This window comes from Anoplophora glabripennis, unplaced genomic scaffold (assembly GCF_000390285.2).
Source record: "Anoplophora glabripennis isolate ALB-LARVAE unplaced genomic scaffold, Agla_2.0 scaffold149, whole genome shotgun sequence".
NCBI lineage: Eukaryota > Metazoa > Arthropoda > Insecta > Coleoptera > Cerambycidae > Anoplophora > Anoplophora glabripennis.
This window is the reverse complement of record NW_019416248.1, coordinates 961,530-981,280: the sequence shown is the minus strand read 5'-3', so window position 1 is coordinate 981,280 and position 19,751 is coordinate 961,530. Positions and strand designations below refer to the sequence as shown.

Here is a 19,751-nt window from a genome sequence, read left to right as displayed (position 1 = left end):
GTGTCTTACATATTAATTAGGTGGCAGTTGCGAATAGTAAGTATTAAAATTAATCAATTGTAGCAAATATTAGTAGAGTAGGTAGATTAGAATCATATACTTTATTTATCAGAATTCACATTTTTACCATATTATGTATCTAGTAATACTCGTAGTACATCCTATGTCTATATGCAAAAATTAGATACCATTTAACCACCTAACGAAATTATTGTCTAATTTCTTCAAAATATCTGTAGTCCCTCTAATTTTTAGAGAGAGAATAAATAGAAAGATGTCGGAAAAATGCGAATTCTTGGAAAACTCTGAAAATATTGTGGAAGAATTAGGAGAATGCAAGCAATATGCAGAAACGTCACAATTTAATGGAAACATGTCCCTTAACAATGTCTTCGAGGTGCAAGTGGAAGCAACGGGAATAGAGGAAGAAAATTTGCAAAACCAAAGCATCGCAGAACAAACTTTGGAAGATGAAGTTTCCACGATGAGATATCAAGATGTTGATGCACTGGTTCGTCATGAAATTAAAGAAGTGATTCTTAAAAAAGTAAGTACAAGATTTTAAAAAGTTAATAATAGTTAGGCTTAAAGTAAATTTTAATGTTTACGAAACTTAAAACTTAAAACTAGAAATTTAACTAAACAGTTCAAATTCGTAATTTTAAGTTTGAACTCAGAATTTCATTTTCGAAATTAAAATTTCCAATTATTTTGAATTTAAAAAAAGCGTAGAAGCGTCTTAATTTTTTAGTTTTGGATGCGAAATTCATGCTTGAACATTTAACATTTCGGCTTTAAATGCGAAATTTGGAAAACAAAAAGAAAATTAATAAAATGTGAATCGAAATATAAACCTAAAATAAGTTGAAAACTCAAAATTTCGAAACTCAAAGACAGCATAGAAACATCATATATTTCGTTATATTTATAACATTTTGATTCCAAATTCAAAATTCCGGACTGGAGCGTGTAGCTTCAAGATATTAAAATAACTGGAAATTTAAAACATATTTCGAATTCAAACTCGAAATTTTGCATTCGAATCCAAAATGTGGTCAACTAGAAAATTCGAGATGAAATTCGAAATTTCGAGTAATTTTTTACTTGAAATTTCGTTTTAAAACTCGAAATTTCATACTAGAACTCGAAATTTTATACTTGAATTTGAAATTTGGAGCTAGAACTCGAAATTTCATTATTAGAACTCGAAATTTCGTGCTAGAGCTCAAAATTTAATGCTAGAATTCGAAATTTTGTGCTAGAACTCGAAATTTCGTGTTAAAACTCGAAATTTCGTGCTAGAATTCGAAATTTTATGATAGAACTCGGAATTTCATGCTAGAACTCGATATATCGTGCTAGAACTCGAAATTTCGTGCTACAGCTCGAAATTTTTACTGCGAGAATTTGAAATTACATGCTAGAACTCGTAATTTCGTGATAGAACTCGAAATTGCATGCTAGAACTCGAAATATCGTGTTTGATATTTGATAAACAAAAAAAAGAGTATTTAACTGGAAATTTCAAGTTGAATTCCGAATTTAAACATCAATTTTCGTTATAACTCTAAATTTCGTGTTCAGACTCGAAATTTCGAGTCTGAACACGAAATTTCGAAATTTGAATAAAAAATTTCCAGTTCAAATTCGAAATTGTGAATAATTTTTTTATCTACCAATGTACGAATTCGAAATTTCGTACTAGAATTTGAAATTTCGTATTTGAAATTTTGAAAAAACAGGAACTGGCAATTTCGAAATTTCAACAAACTTCATCGAACTCGAAGTTTTGAGTTTGGAACACCAGATTCTGCACACGAAAAAATAGTAAGGAAAACATTTATCGGGTTTCTACGGTTTCACATTATTTTGACTTGATAAATCTACCAAAACGCAGGAAACCGAGAAGACCACTATAGCAGTCGCCACTGAAAAGAATAACGTAATATTAGAACAAATTAAAAGTTTGCAAGATTTGAGAGACGACATCGGAAAAGAAACGGAGGAACTAAATATCAAAGTGGAAATCGACAAGGACGAAATGCAGCAACTGCAGAAGCGGATACAGTACAATAAAGAGATCATCGAGAAACTGGAAGGGTTCACGAAGACGATCATCGATGGCCACAAACACCAGAAACACGTCAACCAACATTTCACTGAGAAAGCTGCTGACCAAAAGAGACGTATGACGGAAAATGAGTGGGAGCAGAAAATTTCCAAACTAAAAGCCGCCATAGCTAGGAAAGAGGCGAGTATTGCAGACATTAGAGGCAGTACAAATGACCTTAAAAAGAGAAATCTGCAATTGAAAGCCAAACTGTTGGAAAGACGCAAACATTTGGAGAAATTGAAACCGCAGCATCAGCATATCGATGAAAGGAAAGGCCGCGTAACAGTGTTACGCAATAGAGGCAAGGAATTAGAAGAAACGTTGACCAATCTGGGTCAGGAAATACAGCAAACGAAAGTATTGAAGGATCAAGTTAAAAGGGAAATGGAGGAGTGCGCTGAAAAGTTAAACTTGGTGGTAGAAGAGAAAAGGAAAAGGTAAGAATCAAATAAAATACATGCATCTAGATACGTAAATAAACAACTGTTGACAATAGATTGAGTGCCTCATTAAAAACTGCCGACGTCCTGAAGAACAAAGTCCAAGAAAGAAACGAAGAACACGACGGACTCGCTAAGGTCTTAGTCTCCAAAGAAGAACGTAACATTCAGTTGGATGAGGAGAGGAAACAATCGATGACAACACTCAAAGAAGTGAGCGAAGACCTTGAAACAAAGACCATGAAATGGCAGCGAGATACTGAGGTGACAGAAGAGAAACTTAAAGAAAATCAAGACAAACTGTCAGCGAAGATTAAGGAAAACGATGAACTACATGGCGTAAATACAATTTAAAAAAAAAGAAACGAGTTATTCGAAATACTTTTATTTCAGGGCCTAGAGACTTTGAAGAAACAGTACGTAGCAGTGATTGAACAGAAGAACGAGAAGCTCCTGCTAAAGGTGGAACTGAAGGAAAAACTGAAAGCTGATGAGGTAGTGTTGGATAAAATTAGGCCACTGGACGAAAAAATAGCCAAAAAACAGAAAGCTATCGAGGAATTATCCCGAAAAATTGAGGGCTTGTCTACTGATAATAGAATAGTGGAGATGGAAAAGCAAAAGGCTTACCTAATCTCTTCCACTGATTACCTAACTGAGAAGTATGAGAACGTCAAGAAGCAATATGATGATGCAGAGATAGAGTCTAAGAAGATGAAAGAAATTCAGTCGTCTAAGGTGAAGACAATTAAAGAAAAACAGGAAATACGCGATAATCTTCAGAAAGAACTGCGGGAACTAGAAAGTAGTGCAGGTAAGATAAATTCAAACCACTCTGATTGTGAATGTCATTTCCATGTATTTAACACTCAATTTTTATCTAAGCAGAAATCACTACCTAATAATTACTTGTAACAGCAAAAACTTTAGTGGAGTTGTTTAATTTACTCATTGCACTCGTGAGTGTGGATAAATTTAAACTACTTTTTTTTCTGTGTAAAATTTAGCACTCAATTTTTAACTAATCATAAATTACTGGTAATCACAAAAACGGGAATTAAGTCGTTTACTTTATCGTCAAACTACTTATTATGCTCGTGAGTGTGAATAAATTCAAACCACTCTGACTCTGAATGTCATTTCCATGTATTTAACACTCAATTTTTATTTAAGCAGAAATCACTAATAATTACTTGTAACTGCAAAAACTTTATTGCAATTGTTTTATTTGCTTATTACACTCGTGAGTGTGGATAAATTCAAACTACTGTTATTTCTGTGTAAAATTTAACACTCAATTTATAACTGAGCATAAATCACTAATAATCACAAAACGGGAATTATATTATTTAATTTATCGTCAAAATACTTATTATGCTCGTGAGTGTGAATAAATTCAAACCAATCTGATTGTGAATGTCTTTTACATGTAAAATTTCTCACTCAATTTCTATCTAAGCAGAAATCACTAATAATTACTTGCAACAGCAAAAACTTTAATGAAGTTATTTAATTTGCTTATTGCATTCGTGAGTGTGGATAAATTCAAACTATTCTTATTTATGTGTAAAATTTAACACTCAATTTCTATCTAAGCAGAAATCACTAATAATTACTTGCAACAGCAAAAACTTTAGTGGACTTGTTTAATTTGCTTATTGCACTCGTGAGTGTGGATAAATTCAAACTACTCTTATTTCTGTGTAAAATAAAGACTCAATGTTTAACTAAGCATAAATCATTAGTAACCACAAAAACGGGAATTAAGTTGTTTAATTTATCGCCAAAATACTTATTATGCTCGTGAGTGTGAATAAATTCAAACCACTCTGATTGTGAATGTCATTTACATGTAAAATTTAACACTCAATTTCTATCTAAGCAGAAATCACTAATAATTACTTGTAACAGCAAAAACTTTAGTGAAGTTGTTTAATTTGCTTATTGCACTCGTGAGTGTGGATAAATTCAAACTACTCTTATTTTTGTGTAAAATTTAACACTCAATTTTTAACTATGTGGAAATCAGTAGTAACCACAAAAACGGTAATTAAGTTGTTTAATTTCTCAGCAAAATACTTATTTTGCCCGTGAGTGAGAATAAATTCAAACCACTCTGACTGTTATTTCCGTGTAAAATTTATCACTCTATTTTTAACTAAGCAGAAATCGCTAATAGTTACTTTTAACAGCACATACTGTAATAAATTTGCTTAATTTATGAACAAAATGCTTATTACACTCGTGAGTGTGGGTAAATTCGAACCACTCTGAATGTTATTTCGGTGTAAAATTTAACACTCGATTTTTAACTAACCGGAAATCACTAGTAACCACAAAAACGGTAATTAAGTTGTTTAATTTATCAGCAAAATACTTATTATGCTCGTGAGTGTGAATAAATTCGAATAACTCTGCTTGTCATTTAAGTGTAAAATTTAACACTATTTTTAACAAATAGAAATCGCTAATAGTTACTTCTAACAACAAACACTGTAATAAATTTGCTTAATTTGTGGATAAAATGCTTATTACATTCGTGAGTGTGAAGAAAATCAACCACTATGAGAGTTACTTCTGTGTAAAATTTAACGCTCTATTTTTAACTAAGTAGAAATGACTGTATCAGCAGAAACTGTAATAAATTTGCTTAATTTATGAGCAAAATGCCTATTACATTCGTGAGTGTGGGTAAATTCGAACCACTCTGAATGTTATTTCGGTGTAAAATTTAACATTCGATTTTTAACCAATCGGAAATCAGTTATAATTTCTTGTAGCTGCAAAATTTGAAATGCACTTGTTTAATTCTAGAAAAATGATTTCAACAACTTTGAGTGTTATGTAAAATTTAACGTTTAATTTGGAGATAACTAATAAATATTAAAAAATATCCTATACTTTTCATTCAGAGATTCCGAATATAAAATGTTAAATTGGATTTATTTCATTCCCTGTTTAAAAAAGCGAAAAGACAGACGTTTTGTTTACAATTCCACATTTTTTAACAGAAATTAAATATATCAACTATTAAACTTTCAAATAACATTATCAACTGTTTTACATACTCGTAAAATGATAACTTTCATTTCAAATGTAACAATTCTCATTTAAACACTTTTCCTTGTGACGCAGCTATAATCTAAAAATGGAATTCGTTAATTATACATAGAAACATGATTTGTGCTTATTTTTTAAAATATTTTACTAAAATACATGCCCTATTTCCAATTCATCTATGGCACCACTTTTCCGTTTAGGTAGTAATTGTTTTGGATCATTTGTAGACTACGGGGAATATTCACGAACTCCTCCTAGCATACTCAAATCCCCCTCGTCCCAAAAAAAATTTCCGGTTTCCCCTAAAAAGGTACAGTTCGAGGGATTGTCGTCGTACGAGTCCAGTGGCAGCGAACCTAGTACTTCTCAACATACCATTGTGGTACGTTGCTTGATAACACTAGCTTAACACTTTTCAGTCAAAAAGTCGAATAGTTTCCAATTCGGTAAAAGAATGAGGTGTAAAATTTTACACTGTAATGTAATTTTAACGAATAATTCATTAATACTGTCTGCACTAGTTTGCAGTGTATACATATCTCGTTGGATTAGTTTTAATTCCCACTGCAAACGAATTTTGACGTGCTATAGCACCCAAATAGCACTAACACCTGATATAGTGGCAACTAATCGGTGAGTTTATTCTTAAAAGTGTTTTACTTTGATTCGCTTTTGGGCAAGTGTTTGTGACACTCATGAGTGTAGGTAAATAGGAATCACTCCGAGTGCTGTCGGTGTAAAATTTAACACTCATTTCTTTATCAAAATATATTTTCTGCATCTTATAGTTTGAAATATTTCAACATAGTTACTTTTTTTTATATAAAAAACTATTAGTATACTGGGTGTTCGAAAACGAACGGGCCATATTTCAAGGCCTTAAAAAGTCTTAAAATTACGATTTAATTTTTGACTGGTTGGTTTTTGGACGCCCAATATAAAAAAAGTATTCGTCAATCTGTCACTGGTTTTAGGGAAAATCCTTTGAAGAAATAATGGATGAAATAACTGCAGGGGTCTTTAAACAGCCAACAAAGGCTGCCAAAAAGAGAAAAATTGACTTTGAATAAGCCTCTAAACTGCATAAGAAATAGAGAATTTAATATTTTTAAGTTGTCGTGTTATAAAAGCTATCTATTATTTATTTAGTTATTAGTTAATCAATACATTGTTTAATTTATGTAAAAGGTTGCTAGGTTGCCCTATAAATAAATACTATTTCGGTTGGTTCAAATTTTTGCCTTCATGTAAATAAAATGTTTACGTTTATTATTTTTTTAAGTGTTAAACCGAAAATTATGGTAAGTAATAATTTTATTAATAAATATTTTTAGGTAAGTATACTAGGTGGTCCAATAAAAAACCTCCAATAACTTTTAGGAAAAATTTTCACTAAATATCCAGGTCAAGAATATTTTAAAAATTATCCAGTATCGTAAATAAAATATTCGGGACAAAAATTAAAAATCAAACCATACTTCACACGGAATTTTTAGGTGATTGGGATGTGTGGGTGAGATATAACCAATAAAATACGTTGTATCTTAATCGTTACTGCCAATCAATACCTACTAGCAAAGAGCTATCTACTTATGCTGGACGGGGCCGTAGTCCGCAGAGTAGTTGTTTCCTACAACATCATCAGTTAAAAAGCTAGGAAAGTAGGTATTGAAAAAAGTTTATAAATAAAATAACATGAACTTACCTTGCTGCCAATTGCAATTGACAACTGATACGCGTGTTAGTCTTTGTCCCTATTGTTTCCGAGCTTTCCAAAAAAGACTGGCTTTCTCTCTCAGTACACCTCAAACAGAAGCCATTTTTTATTTGTCTTGAAAAGTTCACCGTTCTGCTGTTTATATTTCACATGTAAAGTTTGCAAAACGACGTTTAAAACTCAAAATTAAAACTTATTGAGGACCACTGGAGTCGTTCACGACATACATACTGCATAAAAAGAGGTGAATAGTTGTGCCCGTCCGTTTTTTTGTGATGAACAGAAAAATTGATGGTTCGATTTTAGGCTATGAATACATGTTTAAAGGTCGGTTTATCAAGAGATACTTGATTTAACAAAACAGCAACAATCAATCATATTTCTCATAACTTCAACCAACCTTGATTTAGAAACCACTTTTTGACAAACCGGCCGTAAAAGAAGTCATTAATTTCTTTGGATTCTTGCTTTTAATTCTATTTTTTTTTTCTGGAAAGACCGCTTGTCTGGGATGTACTATCATGATATATTAATTAATGTACACTAGATGTACACTAAAAAGGGGTATTAATTAATTAATTAATTAATTGACACGGTGGTAAAATATGTAGCCGTTGATGAAAACTTTGAGTTATCTGCACATTTTTATGTACAGCAACGTGTCTAAATTCTTGTAAACAGAGCCAGCCGAGCTATCGATAATGTCAGCGGTTCCAAAAATGTTTCTTTGTATCGTTGTCGTACGACAGTGACTATTCTATTTGAAGATCGGAGCGAAAATTCAATATTTTGGCAATTACAGGAGTTGAAAAGTTTAATCATTTTATTATGCGTGTGCAGTAGGGTGGCCCAAAAAAAAACGAATATTTTTTTTCGTGTCTCTTGTGAAAATATGTTAGTTTATCAAGTTTTAAGAGCCCCCTCAAAAATTCAGCTCAAAAATTTTTATTAGAGGTCGCTCAAGATTTTTAACAATTTCCAAAATCGTCAAAAATTGATTTTTTTTAATTTTTTTCGTTATTTTATCATTTTCTAGGTTGATAAAATCTCGATTCTGAAAATTTCAAATCGATATTTTAATTTCTAAGGGTCACTCATAATTATTTTAACTTTAAAAGTAGTATACCTAAATGTTTTCGAGCGACCTCTAAAAAATAAATATCAACGAACTAATATTTTTTTTATTGAATTTGATGAGCAAAGGAATAGAAATAAATCACGAGAAGCTTAAATTTTAAAAAATTTAAAAATTATAAATATTTGATGTGCGCTAGTAAATTTTGCCTCGAGAAATTTTGTAAGTGTTTCGTGATTTATTTCTATTCTTTTGTTCATCAAATTCAATAAAAAAAATTATTAGTTCGTTGACATTTATCGCTCGAAAACATTTTATTTACACTACTTTTAAAGTTAAAATAATTATGAGTGACCCTTAGAAATTAAAATATCGATTTGAAATTTTCAGAATCGAGTTTTTTTTCAACCTAGAAAATGATAAAATAACGAGAAAAAAAATCAGTTTAAAATTTTTAAAAATCTTGAGCGACCTCTAAAAAAATTGTTTTTCAGCTGATTTTTTGAGAGGGCTCTTAAAACATGATAAACATATTTTCACAAGAGACGAAAAAAAATATATTCGTTTTTTTGGGCCACCCTAGTGCGCATGGATAGGTTGTACAATCGGGTTCTCTTAAAGTGAAAACAAAACGATTTACTTAATTTTTTTGTATTTTCTTATACACGGAAGCTATACAAAAAATATAGAAAATATAGGAATTGCTTTGGTGCTGGCGAAATGATGGTTTATCTGAAGAATAAATGGTAAGTTTAATTTAATTTATTTTTTTTTAATTTTCAAAAATAAAATTGCAAGATGACTGTGCTCTAGCAGTGTTCCAACTTTTCTAGGACTCCCTGTGCATTTGATAGAAAATAAAAACTACAATAGAAAAGAATACATTAAATATATATTATATCTTTTGCTTAAAAAACTTTTGATTTTTCAAGCAAAAATACTCGAACCTACTTAATGTACTGGCGACCTTTCAAAAATATTTTAAAATTATGTAAAATCAATAACAAAACGCATTGGTTTTTGCGAAATCTGGTAACAAAATTAGAATAAAGTAAAGATCTTGCTCTAATAAAACTTTAAAGATACTGGTAAATGAATATTTCTCAATTGATTAACATTTACTTACATCTACATTTTATATATGTATAACCATTTAAAAAAATCATAGCCTTCAAATCAAAGAATGTAAATTTTCAAATGGGTGGGGATTGAGTAAAATACGGTTAATATTTTAATTTTGTTCTCTTAGCTTAGGTTTGCTTTGATTTTCAAAAAGTTTCCCGCACTACTTCTTAAAGAAACTCAACCTTTTTGGCTGTAAAAAAAAAGGCAATCATTATTATGGAATCAACTCCAAATTCTAAAATACGTAAGTTTTACAAATGGATTTTTTTGTGAACCTGTTTTTTAAAAAATGCGCAAATGAAACGAAAACTAACTCTACACATTTGCACTTTCTTCAAATATTAAATTAGGTTTTTTTCAAAATATTTTTAAAAACTGAGCGTTTCTAATTCCGAATTTTATAAACATCATAATTTATATCTAAGTGATGTTATTCCAAAGTGTGTGAGCATCCTCGGGGGACACCCTGTATATTAACAGGTTAAGTGTATATTTTAAAACCCTAGGATGAATGTCAGTCGTTGGAATTGCATTAGTTATACATTAATTTACTTCATTCCAGAAATTAAAAATAAAATTACCTACACCTAAATGTAAAAAAAACTATTTCAATACACTCCTTTTGTTTAATACCTAAGGTCCAGTCTATAAAATTTGTTAAAATACTTACTCAAAGTCAAAATTCTGAGTATTATTTATATTGTCTCAGTGGGGGGAAAGCTATATGAGGAAATAGAATTAAAGAGAGAGCAAAGTGTGGTTTGGAAGGGTCTGGGTTGTACAGGTGATCATTTCTTTATATTATAATAAATGTGCTGTATTTTTTCGCGTGTCGTTGGGTGACTGTGATGACTGTGAAGTTATTGTTAATTTAGTGTATCTAGACCATCTTCAGTAATTGGTGGAGCTTCTGGGAGGTAAGAAAGTCGTAGAGGATTACCTACGGTTCTTCTTAAAAAAAAAACAGTCAGTTAACTTATTTTTCAGTATTTATTGATAACATATTATTATAAAAATTAATTTAGCATAGAAATTTACTTTTTAAGTACGTTTTCCAAGTTATTTTCTGTATTTAATAATAATAGACAAATTTAGACAAAAATAAATAAATTATGGGCCAATTATTGTTGAATTAATTGTTATTTGAAGAAAGAAAGCATGAAAGCATTCAGTACAACAAATTTGTATGTTAAATAACAAAATTAATGCCCTCCAATTTTGAGTACTTATCTCGTTAACACCTTGTATAAAGTGGAAATTTAACAAAAGTTTTGAAAAATTGAAATTAAAATGTACTTGCACTAAATTTTCAAAAGCCAATTCAAAGTCATTTACTGTGTGGAAAAATAAAGTGAAAAAAATACCAAATAACATAGTTGGGCTTGACTTGATTTTCAAACTTCTGCAACATCATGAAGGCATGTAGTTACATATAAAATCAAGTAGGTAGTTGTTCAAGACCAGATATTTTATTTTTTTCAATTGCATAACAGTAATTAGAAATACAAAAAAAATGTGTACCGACAAACTAAATCTTAAAGTATAATCTCAATATTTTTCTGTAAAAATATAAAAGTACAAAAAATACACTATTTACAATACATTGTAAATGAAATACCTAATGTAGAATAAAAATAAATAGGTAGGTACTTTGCTTGTCAGTGATATTTTTATAATTATTTGGCTCCTCTGGTACAGAAAACCAGTGATGTAATTTTGTATTTAGTAGGTACTGCAAATAAGCAGACACTGTCACATCCAAAATCAGTTGTTGCATAAGGCCGACATTACTGAACGCGACTTTCTCTTCTCCGGAAGTTTATGTACAAATCGGGTAATCCAGACTTGCAAACACACGGAAAATAGAGACGGGTATATTTTTCCACGCAACACTTTCTCCACAGCAGTTATATAATAATTATTTGTATATGTACATATGTGCAATTTAAATTTGGTTTAATTTGCAGTCGAGTATGATACAGCGTGTCCCACTTTAGAATGTATTTTTACCACTCAAATAAAATAACGTACTAAAAATAATACTAACCTTACTAGAAAGAGTCCACTTTTCAATATCACCCAATAAAAATAGTGTTTTATAGATATGTGGCTAGCAGTTATACTCTTCATTGGAATATTGGGTTTATTAGTGTACTTGGACACGAGGAAACCCAAAAAATTCCCTCCAGGTCCAAAATGGAGGCCACTAGTCGGCTGTGCGTTAGAAACAAACCGACTTAAAAAGAAAACCAAGAGCTTCATACTAGCCACAGCAGAACTGTCTGCCAAATACGGGCCAGTTTTAGGTTTAAAAGTGGGGAAGCACAAATTAGTGGTCGTGTACGGTCCTCACGCTGTTAAGGAGTTTTTAACGTCTGATGACCTTGCTGGTAGACCATTTGGAGAGTTTTATGAACTGAGAACGTGGGGAAAACGCAGAGGTAATATTTTTTTTAGATATCGATTTTTAATAACTAAACATACTCTTCCAGGAATACTCTTAGTGGACCAGAGCTTCTGGTACGAGCAAAGAAGATTCTCGATAAGACAACTCAGAGAATTCGGGTTCGGAAGACGAAATATGTCGACCCTGATCGAGGAAGAGACCCAGGAACTAGTGAATTATATCCTTAGAACTATACACGACAAGGATTCATTAATATTTGAAATGACAACTTTGTTCAATGTACACGTCTTGAACACACTCTGGCGTATGTTAGCGGGGGTGCGGTACAAGCACGAGGACGACAAAATGAAGGAACTTCAGGCAATCCTAAGCGAACTCTTCGAAAGAGTATCCATGGTGGGCGCTTCTTTCAGTCATTTCCCAATACTTAAATACATAGCTCCAGAGCTATCGGGGTACAATTTCTACATAAGAGCTCACATGCGTATTTGGGACTTCTTGAATCGTGAATTGAACTACCACAAGAAAACGCGCGATCCGAAAGAGCCTAGAGACTTTATGGACGTTTACCTCAACGTGTTAAACTCATCAGAAGATATCCCGAACAGTTTCAGTGAGCAACAGTTAATGGCTCTATGTCTGGATATGTTCATGGCTGGTTCAGAAACCACGACGAACACGCTAGGGTTCTGCTTCCTCTACTTAATTTTGTATCCGGATGTCCAGAGGAAGGCCCAGGAAGAGATCGACTCAGTTATTGGAAAGCATTGCTCTCCAAGTATGAATGATAGACCCAAGTAAGTAGCTGCAAACTCATAACTACTTTCCTGTTTAATTGAACAATTTACACCTCGGTTGCCACGTCATTCGTCACTGTTTTCAGAAAAACATAAACATTTAAACAAACATAACTCTAAATAGGATCCTTGCAGAATTTCTTTCGGAAAGTAACCTTTTTTTTGTACATTGTAATTTTTTATCAAAAATTATTGACACATTTCAATGGTTTTCGCACGTATATGATTTAAGACCGAAACTGTTTATCCTTTTAGCCTTCCTTATGTGGAATGCGTAGTACTGGAAGCCTTACGCATGTTTGGAGGTCGTGCTTTCACAGTTCCACATAGGGCACTTAGGGACACTGAACTTTGTGGGTACCGAATACCAAAGGTAGGTCCTCATGGTTTATACATCTTAATTTTAATATGAATCTGAACTTATGTAGAGTCATCCACTGCCGGAAATTCTCTTCAAAGACTGTGCAACAGTATTTGCTAAACCATTAGGTTCTGTACAGAAAAGTAAGATCTCATTTGTACAAATGTCTCTAGAGCTTTGGATCAAATAGTATTATGCTCCCAAAACTGTCAATTATACGTTTAACTAATTTAATTCTTGATTTCTTGATCACATTTGTTGCATAGAGTGTAGACAATTGAGTATAGTAGCTTCCAATCAATAGATTGCAATGCAACTTCTGGTATCCCACAAGGATCGGTCCTTGGACCACTATTATTTCTAATTTTTATAAATGACATTATTAAATCTAAATTACCAAACCACTCTTTATGTAGAAGATCTCAAATTATAACGATCTGTGTTAGATATTAATAATCATTTGAACCTCTATCTAATACGGTCAATAGAGATATCTATTTAATATTGTTTTGGCAGTCACGTTTCTTCATCCATCCAAATATTAAATTCCTCGCGTATTTGTTCCAGGACGTTCTGGTCATAGCCAATTTGCACGGTTCCATGCTCTCATCGAACAGTGAGTACGAAAAACCAATGGAATTCATGCCGGAAAGATACATGAAGAACGGTAAAATCGTCACTCCAGACAGCTTCATGCCGTTTGGTTTCGGCAAGCACAGATGTCTTGGAGAAACCTTGGCAAGGGCAAACCTGTTTTTGTTCGTGGCTACGCTGTTGCAAAAATTCACGTTTAGTGTCTTGCCCGATCAACGGCCAACGGAAGATTTCAGGGACGGTGTCACTCCTGGTCCCAGGCCCTTTAAGGCCAAGATTGTTCCCAGATCGTGAGGTGATTTTTGATGAAAACTGATAGTAATTATCAAATGGCAGTATAGGTTTGTAATTTATTTATTTGGATTGAAGAAGTATAATGTTAATCTCACAGTCATATATCCAATTTGGCGAACCTAAAAGTCTGAACTACCTCACTTCTACTTCACTAGATTTTAGTGGCAAAAATTATGACGCTTAATGACAGTTTTTTTTTTATTTATTCAATTTTTATCATCAGTTCTTGTACTTTTACTTTTCTGTAATTATAATTACATACGTTGCTAGTACGAATGTGTTCTAAAGTTTCTTAAAATTTTCATCACGTGACATCGGTGACCACCATTGACCAACAATGACCTTCCATTATCTTTGAAATTTGACCTTGATCTTCACCTTCATGGTCACTTCAAGGTCATATCCGAAAGTAAAATTTTCCGCTCTTTCCATTTCAGGGGTCGCATTTAAAAAAATTCTCTTGACCTTGATGTAACCCTGAAGGTCAAGGTCAAGTCATCATCAGATAGCCAGGGAAAAATCATAAAGTCTTAGTGCTTTACATTTACCCTACCCCTTGAATATTCCCAGATATCCTGTGATTCTGGTACTTTTGGCCCGCCCTGTATATAAAGTGTACTGTTGAAATAATTTAATAACTGAATTTATTCCTTGCTTGAGTTATGAGACTACTTGAGTCTATCATCTCCGACTACTGTTCTGTAGTATCCAGTTTTAGTAGTAAAAAAGGTGCACTTATCAAAATTGAAGGAAATCTGCTTTTATCAAAACCTTTGGAACTTACTGGAGCTTATCACATCCTTCATCCTTCATCGGTCAAGTCTACGGCAACCAGTACATCATTAAAATAAACTTATTGTCCTCCAGATTGACTTAGGATTTATTAGCGGGCGCATTTTTTAAACCAAATGGCATGCAGTTATATTCATAGTGGCCAAAAGATTACTAGCACCGAGTATTTTCGTGAAGTCTCTTCAACTTCGACCACGTATGGCTATTATAAAGTCTGTGTGATATAGATTCAGTTGGTTTTCGTATCGAGTCTTTCAAAATTTACTGTTCTTCGGCAATGTTGAGAATTCCTTTCTCAATATATTATATCCGGTTTAGTTGAGCTAGTTCGAAGTATCTTTCATTGACTTCGTGTAGCTTTCCAGTAGTTCAGGCTCACTGAATGAGGAAAAGTCTTCAGGGCTTGGAAAGTATACTGTTAGGAAAAGAAAAGAACTCCAACTTAAAAAAAATCTCCTGTGTTTCTTCATTTGACGACTCAAAGGAATGTTATATTTAAAGAAAACAAAGCATAGATTGAACGAGTAGCAGAATAATACAACAGTGTATTTCAGTGAAGTTATATTTTTCAGTTTATACAAATTTATAATAAATAAATACATTTACTCTATCGTTTATTATTATACACACGCATCAAAATTAAATAAAATGTGGAAATCAGTTATTAACAGTAACAAATAAAAATATCTTACTAGGTATAAGTTCTTACTAATATATAAAAATCGTTAGTACGGCAGTACCCTAAAATATATTATGTACAAAGTCAAAATCGTATGAAATCCAGAATCAAACGGAAAATATATAAAAGTCAATTCCATATACCACATATTAGATACAGATTAATCTAGATTTACATTTAGATGATAAATTTTAACACCAAGTTGTGGTAGTTTATTTTAGTTTAATATTTTTAACACCTAGACAGGCAAGTTAGGTAGGTAGGTCAACTGGAGATTAATTTATAGTATTTTATAGTCAAAAACTAAATTATTTCGAGTAAAATATAAATATTAAAGAAAAAAGTCATCGGTGTGTTTAACATCTTTTTAAGGTAGGTACTTATGAAATTATTCTATCAGGGTGATTCATAAATGGTGACCAAAAATGAAGCCTATAAAGTTTTTATCTAGGACGCTTTGTTAAAAAGATACAGGGTGTTAAATTTCAAAAAATATCCACCAAAGAATAAGAGGTTTCGTTTTTGGTCATCATTTGTGAATCACCCTGTATAAAGCACATTTTTCCTAATCAATTCCAGTGGTTGTGGTATAATTCATATTTAAATCAAAACAATAAAGGTACTTTAAATAACCAATATTTTTTCATCGGAATTTTTTTTTGTGGACCATTTTGGTGATGGTATCTTGGAACTATGTATAAGAGACAGGAAAGTTGTTAAATGGGAAAAGTTTTAAGCGGTTCTGTTTCTAACTTAATGGCTCTTGCAGACCGATCCTAGCTCTTCAAGGTTTTTGAGTTATTTTGAATAAAAGTAAATGTGGCGTTTTCAAAAATCGCCTGTAGCTTTTTTATTTGGAGGAAACTTGAATCTGAAAACACATTTTCACAGTAAGTTTCTTCGAGGAATTTCACTGTATATTTAAATCTTCATTGCGACGTTTCGGTTGCGTGAGTCATCAACTTTCTCCTTTTCTGTTGGGCGCCATATTGAAGCTTAATCTGAGCTATTTGCCTATTTTTTCGGCTTTTCAATGATATGATATAAGTAATGATAAGCATTTACAAAAATTTGAGACTATTCTATAATAGTTTCGAAAAAATATGCAACGTTGCCAGTTTTATAATAAATAATAAAATATTGATTTTTGGCGTTGTTTTTACCAATACATGCATCACCAAAATGGTCCACATTGTATACTAAAATAAAGTGTAGTTTTAGAAAGTGAAGTTTTAATTTTAAGGGGTTTTAGTTGATGCCAAAGAAATGCAATATTCAAAAATTTGGAGGATATTAACATTGGCATTACCGCGCGGAAATCAATCAGTGCTTGCTGTCATTCCTAACTTCCTCGCTCTCTGATATTTTAATAATCGTTTCTATTTTAAGTACTGATTTGAGTTTTTGGTGGGTTGATCTTAATCTAAGCCTGACCTGGAAATTATTGTTAGTATTTTAACAACGGAAAAATTTTCTTAACATTGTCCAATAATTACTAGCAACTGACAACATGTAAGTATCTTATGAGGTTAATGCGTTCCAAATTACAATTTGAAGCATGAAAACCAACTGTATACACATTCATCGCGTACAAGCATTGCTACCAGAAGACCATCCGCATAAGTTTCGTTTTTGTGCGTGGTTATTAGTACAAATTAATGAGAACGAGGTACCATCCAATGGAAAAGGAAAAAACCACGAAAATAGAAAGCATTTGCAATAGCTCACGGTTACTGCGAATACATCCGCATACCTTTTGGTTTTAAAAATGCACTAGCTACTAAAGCTTTGGGTGATTTGGAAGATAATAAAAAGCAAGTTTATTTGGATGATGTAATGGTTGCCTCATAGTCGATTTATTAAGGTCTTGACGGTCTCTGGCAAGCTCTAAAAGCCACATGAAGGTTCGAAGAACGAATTTCTAACAAAAATTTTCAATTGTGGGCAGGCTTTGTTAATGGTACTCTGACTGAACTTTCGTTCTACCACATAGATTAACTAATGCCCACTATATGCATTTTCTACATATTTATTTGGCTGTCTTTCCGAAGAAGGATATAAATTCGACATAGCATGTGGATTCTGCTTGATTATGCTCCATCACATTACCATCAGGAAGTAATTCACCAGCAACGAATATTATTAACATGGAAATCTTCAGGAAAACGGGGAAAATTTTGAACATTTCCTCAACTGTATAAAAAAATATTTACACGAGCATTTAAGGTAGTTAGGTATTGCAAAATACCTTCCTTATTTTCATTCACGTATAAATAATTACCTAAAATTAAAACACCACTTTCGAAAACATTATGTATATACAGTGTCTTCTGTAATATCCCACCATCAAATCAAGACGCCGTGACAAAAAAAATAGATGTTAACACAGCGACCTTTTTTTAAATTATTCCTTTGAAAATGTAACGCGTTTTAAACATTTATTTTACTTGTATTTATTTTTAACATTTATTCTTAGTCATTCTAATACTGTGGATGGCTGCTAAACACCAATTCCTTTATTTCTCATAGATCAGTCGATCGAGTCCCCTTTAGTCAACAATAGAATATGCAAAAAATATTGTCCTTCGAAGCGCAAAAGCTAAAGATTAACATCATAGTGGTAGCTATCTTAAGGTACTTATCTAAAATGGGGAAGTCTGGATCTCCGTTCAAAAATTTAAGTAGGAACTCGACTGTTTCAAACGAATCAGCAGCATTACTACCTACTTTATCTTTGAAAGAAAAACAATCCCTTCTTGTTTTGAGATTGTGACAACGCCTTATACATTTCAATAGTTACTCCAGTGAAATATGTTTGTGGTCCCTCGAAACTTACAAAAGTATGTAAAAATTTGCAGTTTACTTTGACTGCAACATAATCATAGTAGTTCTCGTAGTTTATGCTATATTTGTTCATGAAGAAATGTGGTAGTTCTTTTCATTCTTGGAAAGGAACAACCAAAATTCAGCTAGGTTAAAAATTTGTTACAATATTTAATAAATGCAGATTTATTGATTCTTTCAACAAAAGTTTAGTTTCAACCAAATTTTTCAAGTTTTCCGAAGATAACGCTATTCCCGTACAGCAGGATAATAAGGATATTCGTAGTATTCGCTTTGTAACACACCGTAACAAAAAAGCTATTCGCTTACAAATTACTTTCCATATTAATTAGAAAACATAATTATCACCTATTATTTCTTATATTTACAACATTTACAGTACATACATTTACAATAAAATATATAAATATAAAAATTTTCGTAATATACTCTTAAAATATAAGGAACTTAACGAAAATTGACTGGGTTCAAACACACTTATTCATACTTAATGAATCACGTTAAATAAATACAAGATACTTTTGTCCATTCACAAATCATTTATACAAATCTTTTCCCGGAGCTTTTACCCATTTTACATTAGTTACAAGCAATTTTCAGACATATTTTAAATTTTAGAATTGTTATATGGAACTTTTGTTAATACACAATTATTTATGTGTATATCAATTTTAAATTACAGCAAAAAGCGAAAGTGATATTTCTAGACACCATCAATCACTGTAAATAGCAGTAGTGAATGTAAAGGGGGGGGGGAGGGTTGTGATTCTGCAACTTGAAAAGATTGTATCTGTAAGATAAGGCTAGTTGTTACTGAAAAATATACATGTACAAAATATTTGCTATACAGGTTCGGAAAGTACCGATGGTCCATCTGTCGTTACGTGAGAGCGATAAAGTAAGACATAGAAATCCATGCGATGGAGAAGGATGGCTATAATGAAGGCGTCTCATAGTCACCGCCCGTGTCACCCTTCTACAAATAAGATCAACTTCTTATTTGTGGAAGGGCGAAATGGGCGGTGACTATTAGACGCCTTCATTATAGCCATCTTTCTCTATCGCACGGATTTCTGTGACTTACTTTATCGCTCTCACGTAACGGCAGATGGACCATCGGTACTTTCCGACCCTGTATGTTTAATCTACAAGCATTAAAATGGTTTGAAAACAAGTCGTTTCAATTAATAGATGCCGTGTGCTCATTGGTTCGTCGTTGCCATCAGCAAGAAAGAAATGTTAAAATTATTTAATACGGGGTGTTTGTAAATAAGTGCGAAATAATTTTGGGGGTGGTTGCTGAAGTTATTTTGTGAAAAAAGTTTATATACACGTAGGTCGAAATATGCTTCATTTCGGAGATACAGAGTGTTTAAATTTTAATTTGTTATTTATTTTTATTATTTCAAAAGAATTTTAAAGGTACTGACGTTTTGGAGTCATGAATCTAAAT

The 19,751-nt window shown here is 32.2% G+C and overlaps 2 protein-coding genes across 2 annotated transcripts; both read left to right on the top strand.

Annotated features, from left to right (window-relative positions):
• The first annotated feature begins 274 nt into the window (after positions 1 to 274).
• Positions 275 to 6,683, top strand: LOC108911698 (uncharacterized protein PFB0765w-like). Its single transcript, XM_018716692.1, has 6 exons — positions 275 to 547; positions 1,898 to 2,550; positions 2,610 to 2,892; positions 2,947 to 3,367; positions 5,841 to 5,995; positions 6,588 to 6,683. Exons 1-6 carry the CDS (start codon positions 275 to 277, stop codon positions 6,681 to 6,683), a joined length of 1,881 nt encoding a protein of 626 aa, XP_018572208.1.
• A 4,951-nt stretch (positions 6,684 to 11,634) lies between these two features.
• On the top strand, positions 11,635 to 14,394 carry LOC108911713 (probable cytochrome P450 303a1). Its single transcript, XM_018716710.2, has 4 exons — positions 11,635 to 11,971; positions 12,023 to 12,734; positions 12,990 to 13,107; positions 13,663 to 14,394. Exons 1-4 carry the CDS (start codon positions 11,635 to 11,637, stop codon positions 13,981 to 13,983), a joined length of 1,488 nt encoding a protein of 495 aa, XP_018572226.1. The 3' UTR covers positions 13,984 to 14,394.
• The last annotated feature ends 5,357 nt before the right edge of the window (positions 14,395 to 19,751 follow it).